This window comes from Tiliqua scincoides, chromosome 15, assembly GCF_035046505.1.
Source record: "Tiliqua scincoides isolate rTilSci1 chromosome 15, rTilSci1.hap2, whole genome shotgun sequence".
NCBI classification, from domain to species: domain Eukaryota; kingdom Metazoa; phylum Chordata; class Lepidosauria; order Squamata; family Scincidae; genus Tiliqua; species Tiliqua scincoides.
This window is the reverse complement of record NC_089835.1, coordinates 4,297,321-4,316,317: the sequence shown is the minus strand read 5'-3', so window position 1 is coordinate 4,316,317 and position 18,997 is coordinate 4,297,321. Positions and strand designations below refer to the sequence as shown.

The window sequence follows — 18,997 nt, the reverse complement described above, 5'->3', positions numbered from 1 at the left end:
GAGCCGTGATGGCCACCCGCTTAGAGGGCTTTCAAAGGGGTTTGGATTGGCAACCTTCAGTCTCGAAAGACTCTGGTATCGCGCTCTGAAAGATGGTTCTGGCACAGCGTCTAGTGTGGCTGAAAAGGCCGATTTGGGAGTGACAATCCCTTCCACACCGGGAGCAAGTGCAGTCTGTCCCTGGTCTGTCTCCCTGGCTATGGGCCTTCCTTCTTTGCCTCTTAGCCTCAGACTGTTGGCCAAGTGTCTCTTCAAACTGGGAAAGGCCATGCTGCACAGCCTGCCTCCAAGCGGGCCGCTCAGAGGCCAGGGTTTCCCACTTGTTGAGGTCCATCCCTAAGGCCTTCAGATCCCTCTTGCAGATGTCCTTGTATCGCAGCTGTAGTCTACCTGTTGGGCGCTTTCCTTGCACGAGTTCTCCATAGAGGAGATCCTTTGGGATCCGGCCATCATCCATTCTCACGACATGGCCGAGAGAAACGCAGGCCTCTCTGTTTCAGCAGTGCATACATGCTAGGGATAGCATGTATTCAAATACAAAGCATGTATTCAAAGGGGTAGTCCCATGAATACCCAGAGGGGGCCACTCCTGAAACCCTCACTCCAATGGAACTTCCACTTTTGGAGGCAGTCTACCCCTCTGCAGCACTTGGGGGAGCAGCCACTGGGGCTGCCCACTGAGTTCCTTGCAACATTAGGCTGGCCCCTGAATGTGCCAGGATGGAGGTTAAGGTTGTGTGAAGGTGCCATCAGCAGATGGTACCAGTAGGTGGCACCAGAATCTTGCTAGAGTGTGCAAAAGCTTGCCCTGGTTTGGGTGCCTTCTGCCTAAAATCCCTAAAACGTGTGATCCAGTCCCAAAAAGCCTCTGACTGTGGTTTTTCAGGGTAGGGTGTTGAGTTCCGGGTCCTGCCAGCTGTGTGTGTGTTTATACACATACATACAATTTATATACATACAAAATGTGTGCTTGTGTGTGTGTGTGTGTGTGTGAGTGAGACACACACACACACATTTTGTATGTATATAAAAAATTGATATTGATAAATACAGTGTGTGTCTCTCGCAGACACATATATAAATATACACAGAAGCACACACAGATGCACATTTTGTATGTATATAAATATACATTGATATTGATAGTGTGTCTCTCTCGCACACACATATATAAATATACACAAACATGCACATTTTTGTGTATATAAATACATTGATATTGATAGTGTGTCTCTTGCACACATATATAAATATACAAACATGCACATTTTGTGTGTATATAAATATACATTGATATTGATAGTGTGTCTCTCTCGCACACACATATAAATATACACACAAACACATGCACATTTTGTGTATATAAATATACACTGATATTGATAAATACAGTGTGTCTCTCGCACACACATATATAAATATACTCACACAGATGCACATTTTGTGTGTATATAAATATACATTGATATTGATATATAGTGTGTGTCTCTCGCAGGCACCTATATAAATAGACACACAAACACACACAGATGCACGTATTGTAGGTATATAAATATACATTGATATTTATAAACTGTGTGTGAGAGAGAGAGAGGTTTTAACAAGCCTCAAAGCAAGCAAGCAAGCAGCACAATTCAAAAAAAACCCTGGGGTGTATGTGTAGATATATTGTGTGCGTATGTATATATAGATATGTATGTGTGTGTGCGTGTGTGTATATATATTTCTTGGCACACACATATACATACATACATATCAGCCCCCCCCCCCGCCACTGCTGGGGATGCTCCAGCCTGCTCTGCTCTGCGCATGCGCCGCCCGAAGAGGCCGGGTGCGCGCGCCTGCCGGCCTGCTATGCGCATGCGCCGAGGATACTCGGCCCTTCCGAACAGGCACCGGCGAGGCCAGCTGCGCTCGGGTCCTGCGGCGCTGTGAGGCGGGGCTCCGCGGAGGCGGCACTGCGCCTGCGCGGCAGGAAGGCCCCTCGGGCAGCCCGGACCCGACCCGGGCCCTGCGGCGGAGAAGGAGGCGGCGGTCGGAGCGCTGCGCGGGGGCAGGAGCAGGAGGGGTCTCCGCGCCGGCAGGTGAGGCGGGCGGGGCCCCCATGCCCCACGGCACCCCTCCCCCATGCCACTGCCCCGCCCCCTTCCTCAGCCCTCTCTGGGGGTTCCTGCTCCTCCCCCACAGGCCCTGCCCCCTTCCTCCCCCACCCCCGCTTCTGGGGGCCCCTCCCCCATTCAGTGTATGCCCCCCACAGATCCTGTCCCCTTCCTCCCCCACCCCCTTCTGGGGGCTCCTGTCCCTCCCCCCTCCTTCAGTGTCTACTCTCCCCCCACAGCCCCTGCCCCCTTCCTCACCCCTCTCTAGGGGTTCCTGCCCTTCCCCCACAGACCTTACCCCCTTTCTCCCCCACCCCCTTCTGGGGGCTCCTGTCCCTCCCCCCTCCTTCAGTGTCTACTCTCCCCCCCACACAGCCCCCCTACAGCCCCTGCCCCCTTCCTCACCCCTCTCTAGGGGTTCCTGCCCTTCCCCCACAGACCTTACCCCCTTTCTCCCCCATCCCCCTTCTGAGGGCTCCTGCCCCTCCCACCTCCTTCAGTGTCTACTCTTCCCCCCCCACAGCCCCTGCCCCCTTCCTCACCCCTCTCTGGAGGTTCCTGCCCTTCCCCCCCTCAGTCAGCATCCCCACCCCACAGTCCCTGCCCCCTTTCTCTCTTTCACCGCCTTCCAGTGTCCTCAAGACCTCCGGACCCCCCACAGTCCCTGCCCCTATTACCCCCCTTGCCGCCCTCCTGCCCTTCCCTCCTCGTTCAGTGTCCAGCGTTCTCTCATGTCCCCATCTCCTTCTCCCCCTCCTCACCAAGGCGCCTTAAGCCTTAGAACCTTTCTCCCCACTGCCCAGCCCTCTAACCACTGCATCACTTGGGCCATCACCCTTTTATAGCCCCTTCCTAGAAACCCCCCACCTATTTCCCAGTCCTGCCTCCATCAAGACTATTGCAGTCCCACTTTTCACCTTGTACTTTCTTTTGGTGGAAAGGTCTTTGGAACTCCCTGCAACTGGAGATCCCTAAACCCGACCCTGAGCATTTATAGGTCTGCTGGAGTCTGTTCGTATGTAGGAGTCTGTTCACATGAGTACATTTAAGTCTCTTTGTAGCATGTGGGTTGGGGGGGATTGGGGAAGGGAAGGTTGTTTTCCTCTTGGGGGGGGGCAAATCGGTGCTGCTATCCCAGGCCTGTAAACTGCCTTTAATCTGGTTTTCTGTACTAAATAGTTGCTTCCAGGCCACCAGGCAATGATTGTTTGTCAGAACTTGATCCTCATTTTTGTTAGGCTAATGAGAAGGTTTGGGGGGGGGGTCTGGTTGCATTTTCAGGGCCCACTTCTTGAACGCTGCAACCCCCAAGGGCCTCATTCCCCTGTCTAGTACTAATATTTTCTTTTTCCTCCTTCCTCTGGGGTTTGTGAGTCTGTTTGGCTGCCTTGCCCAAGTCACCAAGGAGCCAATCGGCTTTAAAAGCCGACTTAATTATGATCTCGCTTCCTGGTAATGCTGGGAAGATGCAACCCTGCCTTTTAAAAGGAGCACACGAAGGTGAGAGCAGAAACAGGCCCCATAGAATTGCTGAGGTATCTGCAGGTTTCTGTGCTGGGTGGACCCCATAGAATTGCTGAGAGTTTCAGGTATCTGTGCTGGGTGGACCTTTTGGAGCTAGCTTTCAAACTGCGGTGACTTGTGTGTTTTTCAAAAACATTTACCTTGCGTCTTGTAAAAACAGTTAAAACAAATTAAAACTATATTGTGTTAAATCTGGCAAGGACTACTAATAGAACAGAAGTCAAGAACGCTGGCTTGACCTCTGTTTTCCCAGGGGGCAGGGTGGATGCCAAGCAGCTTCTAAACGGACAACTGTGTTGTAAAACTGCATGCCAACCTGCGTTCTGTTGTAGTTCAGGGCTCAGAAGTGGCAAGACATGATGGCCTCTTACTCCTCGGAAACAAGCATGGAGCTGGCCTTTCTACTTGAAACACAGAACAACGTTACGATTGTCCCTGCCCTGCCCGCTTCCATTCCAGCAGCTCCATCTCCAAAGCTTGGATGTCCTTTTTCATTTGATCAGGGCTGACCTTTGCCCTGAACATGAAGCGAAAAATTGCCCCTGGTTAAGTATAACGAATGCCTGTCTAATTATCTTTAGTTTTCAGACAACTACGTCTAAGTTGTTAAGCTGTCGCCTTTTCAAGAGGCTTCCTTCTCCGGCCGTCTTTTCCCACCAGCGGCTGAGGGTCACCGTGTAGAATCCCTCGGCGTCCACCTCTCTGAAGATGGCTAAACCGGTCAGCCTCGTGGCTGTGTGTCTGAGCAGGGGCAAACTGCCCAGTTGGATGGGAACGCAACAGGTAAGGGATGCCACAGCCACTGTGTCTTGTAGATGTGCAATTTATCTTCAGTGTCTCTTTTGGGGGGGGGATTTTCATGGGGAGGAGGAAGCTACTAATCAAAGACTTGCTCTCAGACTTGTGTAGTTTACTTTCTCCTCATCTGGCACTTCAGCCCTTGACAGCTCTCAAAACCATCCCAGCTGGTGGCTATCGTTGAGTCTTGTGGTGGAGAGTTCCTCAAGCCATTCCTGCCCAACACTGCATATATGCAACAAGGACCAAATGTGTACACCTGTGGGCTGGGCAAAAATGGGCTAAGTCAGTGATGAGCCAGTTCAGCTTCCACATGGTTGTGATACAAATACTTTATATTTTATGGCTGGGTCATCCCAGCCCTGTGAGATTGGCGGTTGTTACTGTCCCATATTACAAGCGCTGGTTGAGGGGCTGAAAGTGGAGGGAGGCTTCCTTGCACGGTGGGATGACTTTCTAGCCCTGCTGGGACTTTGGTGGTTTATGTATAAGATGTTTTACACACCGTGCAAGTCAGGTCCCTGCTCTAAGTATTGATGCAAGGAGGGGAAGGGAGGCAGGTGGAGCTGGTGAATGCCTGTGTGGTGGTTTGAGTTGTATACAGGTGTTCCCTGGTATTCATGAATCCAGTTATCTGCTGTTCCACGTGCCTAAAATGTTCATTTATCTCTATTATATTTGCATGAAGCAGTAAGATATCTTGCTTTATCCAAACGCCATAAGCAGACGTCTTATAGCAAGATAAACAAGCAGGCAGCCTGCAGGCTAGAGTGGAGACTAAGAGCAATTGTTAGCAGGAAGCAGGAAGTTAACATTCACGCTTAGTCTCCACTCTAGCCTACAGGCTGTCTGCCTGCTTGTCTTGCTGTAAGCTTTCTGCTCACAGTGTTTGGTTAAAGCAAGAGACACGATTGCCTCGCGAGAATGTACTGAAGATAAATGAAGGTAATGGACTCGGGGGTGCGTGTGGGGAACTGCGGAGATGGGGGTTCTGTGGTTTCTGGTATCCGAGGGGGGCAGGGAACATATCCCCTGCAGATACTGGGGGGCGCCTGTATCCTTAAATGTGATTATAGGAGGGGCCTGAGGCTAAGGTGTGGTGCCAGAGGCCCCTGTAGAAACAGCGGGTCTTAACCCATTTCTGCCCAGCCCACAGGTGTAAACTTTTGATCCCTGTTGCATGTATGCAACGTTGGGCAGAAATGGCTTTAAAAGGGGGTTTGAAGGAAGTCAGCCAGGTATACCAGGAGGCAGTTGTGTGGGTGTTTGTGTAATATTCCAGCCGGCAGGCAAAATGGGAACAGTGTCTCACGTTGCCACTTTGTGTGTGACTCAGTGGCTGTGGGGCCCAGTTCAGACTTGTTTGTGCATGCGTGGGAGGAAGAAGAGCCTTGTTTACTCGTGGTTAGAGGAGCAGCTTTTGAAGTTGCAGCCACCTGTCGCAGTTGATCCAGAAGACCCTGACTCTCTCCTCCCTGGGGGAACCGGTGAGGCAAAACCGCCTTATCACAAAGCATTCCTCATGGGGCGTGCAGGCCTTGGGTGCATTCAGTGTGTGCCTTGCTGGGCACAACTGGAAGAGGCACTGAGTTGGCTCTGGGCATGTTTGGATAGCTCTGTGGCATCTGCACCCTGGTGGGTGGCTGGGGTGTGCGTGTCCTTCCCAAACGTGTTGGCTCCCCAACCTCACCGTTTAGCGATCCAGTTTTGTGCTGGCTTTGCAGCGGCGTTTATAAATGTAGATGTTGCACTCGGCGTACGTGCTCTTTCAACGCTGCGTGCGCACAGCCAAGGAGCGCCTTGTGTTTACTTCGGCTGTGTAACTTTGCGCAGCCTGGATTGTTTTAAAAAGCAAAACGGGCCTGCAATAAATCTGCCCAGCTCTGAGCATGCCAGAGAGCAGCTTCTCATAATAGCAACCAGATGTGTCTCCATGCAAGAGGGGGGCGTGTCAGCTCTCCAGGCTGGACTTATTTTTTGAAGTCTGCAGTTAACTCACTGATATAAGGTGTGGGGGTGCGGCCTCGTACTGCCTTGTATTTAGAAGGAGAGACCAAGGCCCGTCAGAACTAAGCAGGTCCTGCACACTTGGATGGAGTCTGCCTCTGGATTGAAGCGCCGGGGGGGGCACCCCCTATATTCCCTGCTTGTGAGTTTCCCCAGGTGCACACCAGGCCCTTGGAGATGGAAATCCTGGGCTAAGTGGGCATTGACAAGGCAGCTCTTAAGTTCATTGTCCTGGCGCGTTAAACTTGAGGAATGCTGGTAGCTGGCCAGGTTTACGCAGCTTGGCTCACTTGTGCGAGCTGCCTCAGTTGGACGCGAGCGAGCAAGGAAGCTGTCCACAGGCGGCCTTGGGAGGCAGTTTGTGTGAGTGTTCACACAATGTTCCAGCCAGCAGGGATAGTCCCTTTAGGGAGAAGGGCGGGGTAGAAATAAAGTTTATTATTATTATTTATTATAGTGGGAACGATGTCTCCTGTTGCTGCTTTGTGTGTGGCGCAGTGGGGCTGTGGGGCCCGGTTCAGGCTTCTGTGGGGCAGGGGGAAGACCCTGGTTTCCTTGTGTCTGCAAGAGCCATCTTGTGTGATGTCAGTTACAGCCACCTCTTCAGTTAACACTGAAGACTGCCTGTCTGTTCAGAGGCAGTTTATCTCTAAATACCTCTAAGTGGGTTGTGGGGCAAGCAGGAGGAGACCATCAGCTGCCTATGAACTTCCCAGTGATGGGCACCTGGAGGTTGGAGGTGGAGATGCTGGACTACACAGGTACCTCATAAGGCAGCTGTTTGTCAACATATTCGTGTGTTTAATAATAATAATAATAATAAAACTTTATTTTTATCCCGCCCTTCTCCCTAACGGGACCCAGGGCGGCTAACAACATATTAAAAAACAATAGAATTTAAAAAACATTAATACAAACAGATAAAAACATTTAAAAACACACTACAGGGCCATAAAAACAGTAGTCAGATTAAAAGAGTAAAAGAGCAGATCACTGAGGAATCAAGCCTGTAAAACTAAAAGATGTATAAAAAGTTAAGAAGGCCAGAAATCAGAAGGCTTGTTTAAACAACAGTGTTTTCAAGCCTCGCCGAAAGCTCTCAAGAGAGGGAGCCATTCTCAAGTCAAGGGGAAGGGAGTTCCATAATGTTGGTGCCACTACCGAGAAGGCCCTATTTCTTGCAGCCACCCCCCGGACCTCCTTGGGTGGCGGCACTTGCAAAAAGGCCTTCGGCCTTTAAGCTTCAGTGACCCTTGAGCAGTTCTGTTGGCAGACCAGGGTTGTGAGGCTGAGATGTGAGTTATCTAGGGCTTCTCCATGGCAATTGGGGATTGCACAGCAGGGACTGGGGAAGTCAGAATTGGGCTCCAAGCTTGGAAGCTCCAGAAAGTTCTGTTCCTGCCCTAGTTTCTCAGAGAAAGCGGTGTCTGTTGTACGTGGACAGAGATCCCCAGGAGCGGGCTTGCTCAGCAGCATGTGATGGAAGACACCGGCCACATCAGTTGCTTCATCTCAAGCAAGTTACGTCAGGCGCTCGGCAGACGAACTGGGTATTCATTCTTAATCCTGCCTTTAAAATGAGCAGGGAGGCATTTAATTTTAGGCCCTGTGACCTGCCTGGAGCGCCTGTTGCGATCTGCGAAACCGCTCCCAAGTTGCACTGCAGGGTGGAAGTGGAGTTGGCAGAGGGCTGCAGAGTGAAAACTTCCTCTTAAGAAAGAGGGAGGTTGGCCACAGGATTAATGTGTGTCGGATCTAAGGGTGGGGAACGTAGCAGTGGGGGGGGGGGGTTTGAAAATGCAGAGACGTGTATTCAGCAAGATCCACAGATACCAGCGAGGCTTAGTAGCCAGCTGGAACTTGTGGTTGTCACCAAGCCTTCCCCTCCTCCAGGCCCTCTGTGGGTGCCAGAGGTCATGCTGGGATAAGAAATATTGAGGCACCCAGAGCAGGTCAAAGTGGAGAACTCTCCGGAGGGGGTCTGCTTGCCGCTACCTCTAGGGAAAGGGTTAGTCCTGCAGCTTCCCTCCATCAAGGGCCTTTTTTGGATCCACACATTGATCCCATCCAGTGTTTGGGAGAGGCCTTGGCTCTGTGCTGGAGTCCCCAGCAGGAGGACCCTGCTTCGGTCCTGGCAGCATCTCTAACCAGCTGCAGCTCCCAGTTAGAGGTGGGAGATGGGAGTGGCCCTTCCCTCCTGGAGACCCTGAAGAGCCGCTGTTGGCTGGGAATGGCCCTTCCCTCCTGGAAACCCTGAGGAGCCGCTGTTGGCTGGGAATGGCCCTTCCCTCCTGGAGTCCCTAAAGAGCTGCTGTTGGCTGTAGACATGACTCAGTGCATGTCCTTGGGCAGAAGAGGACCTTCTGCCTTTATGCCCTGCTTGTGGCCTTCAGAGTGGCCTCTGTTTGGCCCCTGTGTGGAGCAAGATGCCAGAGCAAATGATCCCCCCCCCCCTCGAGAGGCTGGCCATGTGTGAAACCCACCCTGCGACAGGGCCAGCTCTTCGACCTCAAGCCCAATCCTGTAATGGCCTGTGTTCTTGCCAGCCTGCCTTAATCTCTCTCCCTGCCCCCCTCCAAGTCTGTGAAATGGGGCTGTGCTGCTGTGTGTGTGGGCGGGGAACACAGCAGGGGTTGGCTTCTGCTCTGGTCATTCATAGCAATTCCCGAGGAAAAATCAGAGCGAGGAGTTAAGCCATTGCTGCAGGCAGCTTCGGCCGCCAGCCTGAGCCTAATCCCATTAAGGGCTCTCTTTGGCCTGGTGGAATCCTCCTTGCAGAGTGCGGGAGGGAGGGGGTTGGCAACTGCAGGGGACTGATGGGGTGGTGGCATGTGCCATTCGCAGCTGTCTGTGACGTTGACTTCCGGGACATGTGTGATTCTAAACTCTTGGAAGTGCATAACCTCTCTTTCCCTACGGTGGGGTTTTTAGGTGACCCTTCCTGTGGCATTGGGTCTTGTGCAAGGTGCTTAGAAGCTGCTCTTCATAGTCTTCACTCACACATTCCCCACCACTGTGTGTCTGGAGGGGTCGCGATTGCTGTACAGTGTTAGGACTTGGGCCAACGGTTCTTGAGCCAGTGACCTGCAGGGCTTCAGGCAAGGATTCAACCTAGAAAGAACGGCTGGGTGAGCAGATCAGGAAGCTTTTTCCGGCCAGCAGACTGGGGCCAATTGGGTGACCCAACCTGGCCTTGGTAGAAGCCGTTGGGCCAAGGCTGCTTGCTGGTCTGGGTGACTTGGGAGCTACAGGTGACCTTTACTTATTGGTTCCTTCAGTCTTCAACAGGACAGTTGTGTTCACCTGAGGGCTTCATGGCAGAGACGGAATTTACCCGCCACCCCCAGTGGCTCTCATCAGGCGTGAAATTTAAGCCACTTAAGGTCAGGCTCGTTAATGGCCGATGGCTCGTGGCGGATTAAAATAGCCTCTAGGCGACCAGGCAGAGGAACTTGAGAACTGAATTGTTGATCTTAATGGTTGTAACAACAGAATACGTGCTGACACTCAACTCTCTTTCCCCCCTCGTATATTCCAGCTTTGAAAGACCACGGGCCCACCTTGGACATGAGTGCCTCCGTTGTAGACGCGCCACCCGGGCCGGTGTCGGAGGAGGCATCGGTCACAGTGCTGTCCTCAGGAAATGGAGGGGCGACGACTGCCCTCGGGGTCATCACGGAGGGAATTGGCGAGCTGGCAGTCATCGACCCTGAGGTGGCAAAGAAGGCCTGCGAGGAGGTGCTGGAGAAGGTGAAGCAGCTGCACTTTGTCTCGGCGGACGGCTCCATCGGGCAGAAGGACGGCGGAGGGACCGCAGGCGGCGCTCGGCGGCCCGGCCTGGCGCTCCCAAACGGCAGCCTCGGCGGGGAGTTCTGTGAGATCCGGTGCCTGGATGACCCGCCGGACAAGATCCAGGAGGAGGATGAGCGCCTCCCGAGCTCGGTGAAGAGCGCTCGGCGGCGGCAAAAGAACAACTCTGCCAAGCAGTCATGGCTGCTGCGGCTGTTTGAGTCGAAGCTCTTTGACATCTCCATGGCCATCTCGTACCTGTACAACTCCAAGGAGCCCGGCGTGCAGGCCTACATCGGCAACCGGCTCTTCTGCTTCCGCAACGAGGACGTGGACTTCTACCTGCCCCAGCTGCTGAACATGTACATCCACATGGACGAGGACGTGGGCGACGCCATCAAGCCCTACATCGTCCACCGCTGCCGGCAGAGCATCAACTTCTCCCTCCAGTGCGCCCTCTTGCTGGGCGCCTACTCCTCGGACATGCACATCTCCACCCAGCGCCACTCGAGGGGGACCAAGCTGCGCAAGCTCATCCTCTCGGACGAGCTCAAGCCGGCCCAGCGGAAGAGGGAGCTGCCCGCCCTCGGCCCGGCGCCCGACACGGGGCTCTCCCCCTCCAAACGGACGCACCAGAGGTCCAAGTCGGACGCCACCGTCAGCATCAGCCTTGGCAGCAACCTCAAGCGGACGGCCAGCAACCCCAAAGTTGAGAACGATGACGAGGTAACCTGCGGGGTGGGGGGGGCAGTGTGGGTGCCCAGTTGGGCACCCCTGTCTGAGGTCTATGGAACTGGGGTGACAGGTTCCTGGACCCAAGCGGGCAGCACGTTGCTTCAGTGGTGCCTTTTGTCCACATCCTGCCCATGCTGTGCGCTAGTTATGCTGTGCGTGTGCCACTTTGTTCAGGCCAGACTGGTTCCCATGGCAGCCTCCATCTGGAGCGCATACAGTGGATTGGAGTGTCCTGTATGGACAGGTTCAAGGCTGTCGGTGTCTCTTGCTGGGGCGTTGGTGTCTCAACCCAGGCTCCTTCCTCGAGAGCAGCGTTTCTCAAAGTGTGCTGCCACGAGCCCGGGGGCTCTCTGGGACCCCTTCAGGGGCTCCGTGAGCACATCGCAAGGGGCAGCTACTTGCACACGTGCCAGCGCTCCAGGGAGTCCCCAAGGCTCCACACAAGCACTGGTGGTGTTCCCCAGGACTCCGTTTAGGAGTCTGAAGGGCTCCAGAGGTGGAGAAGTTTGAGAATTGCTGAATGTGAAAAGGCCTGGCAGTGAACGATGGCCGCCCTTTACCAGGGTGGGGAGGAGCCTAAAGTGAATTGAAGCGGGCAGAGGTCCTCTCCCTTGGTCAGAGGGCTGAAACAGGCTTCTCCACTGCTAGGACGGCCCTCTAGGCGTGATTCAGGTGTGGTGAATAGTGAAGAGCTGGGGAACTTGAAGTGTATCAAGGTTGCACAGCGCTTCTGCGTCTCGGTATGCGCTGGTGCTGTGTCCAGAGCAGGTCTCCCTAATTCATGGCATGTGGGTTCATGCGCTTGGCCCGACCAGGTTGAGTCAGCCAAGAGGCCAGCCTTCCCTTTCTCCTTCTCCTTTGCCCCCCTTATTCTTGACTTTGGCCTCCTTAAAGGACTCGGGAGGTCAGAAGAGAAAGCCTGTGTGAAATTGCAGTATTAGGTGACCACTTCGTGCTGTCTCAATTTTTTTTCCCCCCTCTCTGTGTCAATCTGACTTGCATCTTGAATTGAGTTGGAGGTAGTGGAGTGGGGGGGGCTATACAGTCCAGACATGCAGTGTGCCCCGCAGCTCTGGTAGAGAAGAGTGGGGCAGCAAGAGGAAAGGGGCTGGGGTCATTGGAGTAGCACAGTTTTCTGCTAGCGTTGGAGGGCTGGCTAGGTGAGTTACGCATCCTGGGTGGTGCGATGTGGAAGGCCCCATGGCGCAGACTCAGCCAGCCGCACCTCTGCCAGTGGTAGGATGCAAGGGGGCGGCTTCTATCAGGGGCCAGAGTGCATGGGTGGGGCTGCACGAAGGAGGTAGTTTTGGAGGTAGCCGGTCCTGTGACACCGCTGAGAGTGTAGTCTTAAGTGGACGCGTAGGATTTTATTGCCACTCGGTAAGACATTGACTGCTTTTCTTTCCTGTCCTGCTTCCAGAACTCTGGGGCTGTCAGCCGGGATGTGGGGACGGCTGTTCCACTGCCCCAGGCTCACTTGGGGTGTGAGAGTGGTCTTTCCAATTCTTCCTGGCGAAGCAATCGGCAGCCCTGAGCTCTTGGTTCTCGTGCCCAGCTGGCAGACTGGCTGCGAGAGGCGAGTGCACCAGCTTTCCAGTTGGGCCCAAGAGCCTCCTGGCTCCCTTACCAGTTCATTGTTTGCGAGAGAACAATGAACCCACAGAAAGCTGGCAGCCCCCAGGCCTCCAGGCCCTGCCGCGGGCGCAGCTGCTTGCCAACTGGAAACCGGAGGCCTTGCCCATAATTTATGCAGGGCTCTGCTGAGTCAGGTTTCTTTTGGAAGCGACTTCTGGCTCGAGGACGCCAGAGCCTGACTTTCCAGGCACTGGGGAAAAAAAAAACCTGCGGTTTCCCACTGCTGGTAGCATGTGTTGAGGTTTCTGACTCGCCTGGTGTGGGTGGCGGGCGTTGAGATGCAGGGGTGGCACTGCCTTGAGTCTTCCTCCCCCCCACCCCCAGCATCAGAAAGGCCCCTTTGCAGCATAACTGTGAGGACACAAGAGATATCGCTGGCTGTTTCTGCCTCTTACCCCTGACATGCTTCCCCCTTCGTGGTATGTCTGCACAGACCATCAGCTTTTGGCTCAGCGATCTGCTTGGCTTTCAGTTTTAAACCAAGTTTCTAGCCCTCATGACTACCCAGGCAAGCTTGAGATCCCGGCACAGTTCAGGAAGCTGGGAAAGGGACTGAGCTTGGCTTCCAGTCACCAGAGGGCTTCGCTGTCTTTTTAAAGCTTGTCACTCGTCCCTGGCGCGTAACCGAAGATTGGCAAATTCTGCATGTTGAGCGCATGAATATTTGCATAAGCAGGGAACCCACCATGCGTGAGCTGCTGAGTGCCTTGAGAGAGGCCTGCTGGGGATCTGACGTCATTTTCCTTTTCTCTTTTGCTAGTTGGGACTTAGCTGGACCAGGAATTCTGGGATACTTAGCATGTACTTAGTTGGCCACGCTTAGTTGGCCATACTTAGTTGGCCATGATAGTTAAATGAAGCTTCCGCGTTCAGAGGCGGTCTGCCCCTGAATACCTAGAGCTCAAGAGAGCAGAGGCAGGGAATTCTGTGGCCTTCCTGCTGTGTTTGTGTCTGTGAAGTGCCTTGTGGTCACTGTGAGGAGTGGAGTACCGGACTAGACCGACCTTTGCTTCTTGCAGTTCACCAGGCCTGTGCTGCAGCCTCCTGTTTCAGGTTAAACATATCCTTATTTTGTACGCAGAGCTGCTTGGCCTTCTCCGTGGTGCCTGCTCTGGTTTAGTGGGGGAGAAGTCAGGTGTCCCCTGGTGTGATGAAAGTGAAACGTAATTGGAATCCTAGCAGTGACTTCAGGGGGCAGCGGAGTGGAGGTTATTTCAGCACACTTCCTCCAGCTAATAAAGTCTGTCTAAAAAAGCAGCCCTGCGCAAGGGATTCAGAAATTGTCCTGTTGGTCTAATGCAGGGGCGCCCAAACCCCGGCCCTGGGGCCACTTGCGGCCCCTGAGGCCTGTCAATGCGGCCCTCAGGGAGCCCCCAGTCTCCCTCTGGAGCTTTGTTGGAGCCCAGACTGGCCTGACGCAACTGCTCTCAGCGTGAGGGTGACTGTTTGACCTCTCGCATGAGCTGTGGGACGAGGGTTCCCTCCACTGCTTGCTGTTTCATGTCTGTGATGCAGTAGTGGCAGCAAAGGAAAGGCTGGCCTTGCTTTGTGCAAGGCCTTGTATAGGCCTTGAGCTATTGCAAGACCTTCATTCATTCATATAAGTTCATCTTTAATATATTCATTTATGTAACCTTATGTAAACTTATTCAAATTTTAAATGTAAATTAATTCTTTCCCCCCCTGGCCCCCGACACAGTGTCAGAGAGACAATGTGGCCCTCCTGCCAAAAACTTTGGACACCCCTGGTCTAATGGCTATAGCAGGCTGCCCTAATTCCCCCATTCAAAGGATCTAGACCCAACCCCAGACTTAATTCTTTGGGCACCAGCTTTTTGCATCCTTTTTAAAGACATGCCTTTTTGATTTTTGGATCCAGGCCTTCCCCAGTCAAAGACACTGTCCTGTCCTGACCCCTATTTGCTTTGCGCCCCCCCTGCCCCCGGGGTTACTCGGCAGAGAGTCCCAATCCAGAACCTCCTAGTTGAATCCAACGCACTGTGTTTTCTCTGAGCCACCATTTCCACCTGCATTACAGGAGACATAATACTTGCTGCACGAGTTGCATCAAGATAATCTAGGCAAAAAACGTTTTAGTACCCAGGAAGTGCCAGACAAATGTCTGCAGAGTATTTTCTCGCTCTCTCCCGGAACGATGGGCAGGCAGGCTTCTTGAAACTCTGAGGTCACCTGTTCCTCGTGCCCCAGCCTGCCTCGACTTGGAGGTGTGACTCTGCGTTGAGTCATGGCAACAATCCTTGTCACAGGCTGCTCAAGGGAGGCCCGACACGTCCCCGACATCTCTCAGGGTGCCACCATTGCACAGTTCCCTCCCTGGGGAGATCTGATAGACTCCCTCCCCACTTCTGCCAACCTCAGGAGAACTTTGTTTTGCTTTGGCTCGACTCTGCTCTTACGCCGGGTCACTACCACTGCTGCTTCGTTGTGGGGTTTGTGCCTGTAGCTGGAATATCTGTGTCTGTCGCCTCCATGCAGGGTTCTCCTTTGGAGCCTTCGGGGCAGCGGATGGGGCTGCAGGGGCTCAAGTGAAGCATGCCCCCTCCCAGGCCCCAGGGTGGTGCTGCAGCTCTGGGGCTGGCTTGTCCCAGGAGTAGGTCAACCAGTGGGGTATTTGCCGTTGGTCTTGCGAGAGGACCTGCTCGGTTGACGTGTGACGCAGAAGGGTGCGCATGAATCCGGCGACCTTTGTGCCGAGTCAGGGAGAGTCCCTGCTTGCTCTTTGGGCTCTGTGACAAGGGGCAGGGAGGGGGGAGGCCCAGGGAAGAGCGGAGGCTGACTCAGAATGATTCAGAGCCACCAAGGCCAAGAGGTGGCGGCGGCCATATTAACCTGCCGGTGGTTTCCTGCCGGTGGTTTGGGAACCACGTGAGATGGGCCCAGATGAAGTGCCACAAGGGGAGTGACACGGGGTCAGGCCTGATCCCTGTGAGTTCTTAATCTGAGGCAGGGCTGCAGCGAATCCCTGAGGCAGGGAAGAGCATTCTTGTGTATGGGGGGGGGAGCACATCCTTTTGGCCCCAGGGGGGTGTGGGGACTCAGTTCCCTTGCCCCCTGCTTCTGAATGCACTGAGATCTGGCTGTCTGTCCACATGCACACGCAGGCACCCCCACCCATGGCAAATAATTGGTCCAGTGTTCCTCCTCGTTTTATTTTTTTGGTTGCATTTCTGTAATGAATCAAACAGCTCTGCTGCGTTCCCCTGCGTGGCTTGCTTTGAAATGTGAAAAGAATTCCAACCATTCCTGCCTGTTCAGTGTCTTGGCCAGACAGCGTCTCTCTCTCTCTCTCTCTCTTCCACAGTCTCTCTCTCGCCTGCCTGGCGGCTTCTGTTCCCAATAAAACAGTTTCAGTTTCAGTTGCATGATTTCTCCCCCTGTTTTTCATTCTAAAACCAAGCTTGGAAAAGAGTTTGGTCTTCTCGTGTGTGCAGTCAAGGAGGACGGACCCTGCAGCCAGCCCTGGCTGAAGGGGGCAGAGGAGCAGTTGGTGATTCAGGGTGATTTCCTGCATAGCAGGAAAGCCTCGTTAATAGCCAGTTAGCAAGACTGAGGAAGAGTGGGAGAAAGTTCCTCCTGCCAGGACTACATCAGCCTGCCCCGCCTTGCAGATAAACTGAGCAGGCCTTCAGCCGCTGAAGCGCACTCTCTGGTGATGCCAGTTTGCCCCCCTTGCATCTTTCCTCTCCTCTCTTCCACCTCCATTGTCCTCCACTCTGGTTTCTCCCATCTCCAAAAGGGTAGTGTGGACCTCAAAAGAGTAGCCACAATGGCTGGAGAGGTGGTATACCGTCCCTATGAGGAAAGGCTAAGGCAGAAGGGGGTGGGGCTGATTTGATAGGAATTTTGTAGGGTCTGTTGAGTTCTGCAAAGGGTTAAATAGGGTGTCTGGAGAAATTTCTGTGCTTGAGCTGGATCAAGCACCCTCAATCCCATACCCTGTTTTCAGCGTTGGCTGATGGTCTGAAGACAGCATTCTGGTTACCCAAAGGCTTAGTGCAGTGGTTCCCAATCTGTGAGCCATGGCTCCCCGGGAAGTCACAGAAACCAGCCAGGGGAGCCGTGGAATTTTTGTGAAGAACCTGCTGCCTTATACAACGTATAGAATTTTAGCCCTAATGGGAAGCTGCGGCCAAAGTCCCAGTAGGTCAAGAGAGCCGCCCGTCCAAAAAGTTTGAACCAATGACTGGGATCTTGGCAAGAACACTGTAGTCAAAAGTAATATGTTCAGGCGCTTGGCAGCCATATTGAGTCCGTGGTCAGCGCAGTCTATCTTGCTGTGGGCGTGTTGCGGTGGGACCACGCTGTCTTCTCCGAGGCCGGTGTCGGGGGGCTGATGTTGCAGTTCCTTGACACGGCGGAAGCCTCTTTTCCATACGAAGCTTGGGTATGCTTCCTGCCTGGATGCGTTCTTCCCCACTACACTCCAGCGTCTGCCAGTCAGCTTCCTCCGTCCAGCCCCCTCTTACCCTTATCTCCAGCTCTTGCCTTCGCACTAAGCTAACGTTTGCCACATAACCCAAATGTCTTGATTCTTGAGCATGAACAGTTCACCGCTGTAAGGTGTGGGAGACGACTGGGTTGTCTTTGGAAAGGCTTCTCGTGGGGGACTCTTAATGGCTGTGAGCTCATCAGAACATCCGTGTTCAAGACCAGACTAACTAACCCTGAGTGCCAGGTGCCAGGATTGCCCAGAAGGGGAAGGTGGTCATCTCCATGCCCGGTTTGTGAGTGCTTAGAAGTGTCTGGCCGGTGGACTGTTGCCTCTGAGCTTCCTCAAGGGCAGAAGCCTTGACCGGCCATGAAAAAGAAAGCACTGCAGCCTCCAGATCCCGCTCTCTGCCTTGCGCCTGGGGGGGTGGGAGCCGTAGCGCAAACACTGATATATAAACTCTTGCCTTTTGTCTCCCTGCCTTTCCTGCCTTCCTTCCTTCCCTCCTCCTTGGAAAATCCCCCCACCTCTCATCCATTTCCCAGGAATTGTCATCGAGTTCGGAAAGTCTCGATAGATCATTTTGCTCCGTAAGTGGCCCCGTGTTTCGCCTCTCTTTCCCCCACCCCAGTGGCTGGACTGCCTGCTTTCTCTCCCCCCCCCAATCCCTTCCTCTCCCCCTTGTGATTTTTATTATTAATTTATTTTCCTCTCTAGCAGCACTTCCTCTGAGTCGCCCTGGTGGAGCGCCTCGTAAAGCGGCAGCGAGGCGAATCCAGCCTGCCAAATCTTGCACCCCCGGGACCCACTTCTGGCTGGGCCCTGCGCATTGATGTCACTCACTGCCATGGGCCTCTCCTCCTCTTGCACCGCCGTGTGCCTGCTGAGTCCTTTCGAGCTGCATTTAGGAAGGGCTGGTGCGCGCAGCACTTGTCATGGCAACAGGCTTTGGAAAGGCCACGCTTAAGCCAAGCCCCAACTCTGCCCCGCTCACTGGCAAGCAGCCCCACTTGTGTTACTGTTCCTCCTTCCTCAGCACAGCATTTGAGTTGGTTCTACAAGGAAGGTCTTCATAGCATTCCTGCCTCTTACCTGCCAGAGATCCACGCACCCCTGTGTTTTGTGTGTGTGTGTGTCCATCCCCTGCCTCCCAGTTTCAGCCAAGTGAAGAAATCCCCCCCCCTCTTTAGAGGCTGGAGAGCAGGTCTGTGGATGGAGGTGCATCCAGGTGGGCAAGGCTCCCCCCATCGACCCACAACCAAACGTGGTGGTCCGGATTCGCATGTACTCCTGAAATGTGTCATCTTGGCCTGCCGGACAGTGAGCGGCCACTGAGCTCCCTTCCCTCATGTTCTGACTCCCCCTCAAGCAACTCCTTCTTAAGGACCCTGGAAAGGAGAAAGCTAGCAGCATTTCATGTGACTGGCTTTTGAAAACACTTAGCCAAATTCATGGGGTGGGGGGACGGGGACGACGACTGCAAGCCATCTCACAACCCTGAGAGAAGACAACAGGGAAGTGGCCACAGGAATGATACAAAAATAACTTTCCATGCAATAAATTGGGTGGGTTAACTTGATTAACAGAACTTTGCACCCCAAGTTCAAACCAGTCTGGATTTTTCTCAAAGTTTCAGCTTCTCGGGCTGGGAGAGCAGTAGTTGTGATGGTAAAGAGAACATAAGAACAGCCCCACCAGATCAGGCCATAGGCCCATTTAGTCCAGTTTCCTGTATCTCACAGCGGCCCACCAAATGCCCCAGGGAGCACACCAGATAACGAGACCTGCAAGGCTTCCTGGGAATTGTAGTTTAAGAACATAAGAACAGCCCCACTGGTTCAGGCCAGAGGCCCATCTAGTCCAGCTTCCTGTATCTCACAGAGGCCCACCAAATGCCCCAGGGAGCAAACCAGATAACAAGAGACCCCATCCTGGTGCCCTCCCTTGCGTCTGGCATTCT

The 18,997-nt window shown here is 53.7% G+C and overlaps 1 protein-coding gene across 2 annotated transcripts in view; it reads left to right on the top strand.

The window, feature by feature from the left end:
• The first annotated feature begins 1,973 nt into the window (after window positions 1–1,973).
• Window positions 1,974–18,997, top strand: part of PI4KB (phosphatidylinositol 4-kinase beta) — a 34,833-nt gene continuing 17,809 nt past the window's right edge. Inside the window, exons 1-4 of one of the 2 annotated variants that reach the window (XM_066610296.1) lie at window positions 1,974–2,084; window positions 4,205–4,406; window positions 9,967–10,943; window positions 17,583–17,627. In XM_066610296.1, coding sequence (XP_066466393.1) covers window positions 9,996–10,943; window positions 17,583–17,627 — 993 coding nt within the window. In that variant the 5' untranslated portion in view covers window positions 1,974–2,084; window positions 4,205–4,406; window positions 9,967–9,995. The remainder of the gene's footprint in view (window positions 2,085–4,204; window positions 4,407–9,966; window positions 10,944–17,582; window positions 17,628–18,997) is intronic. The other variant, XM_066610297.1, reaches the window with a different exon arrangement.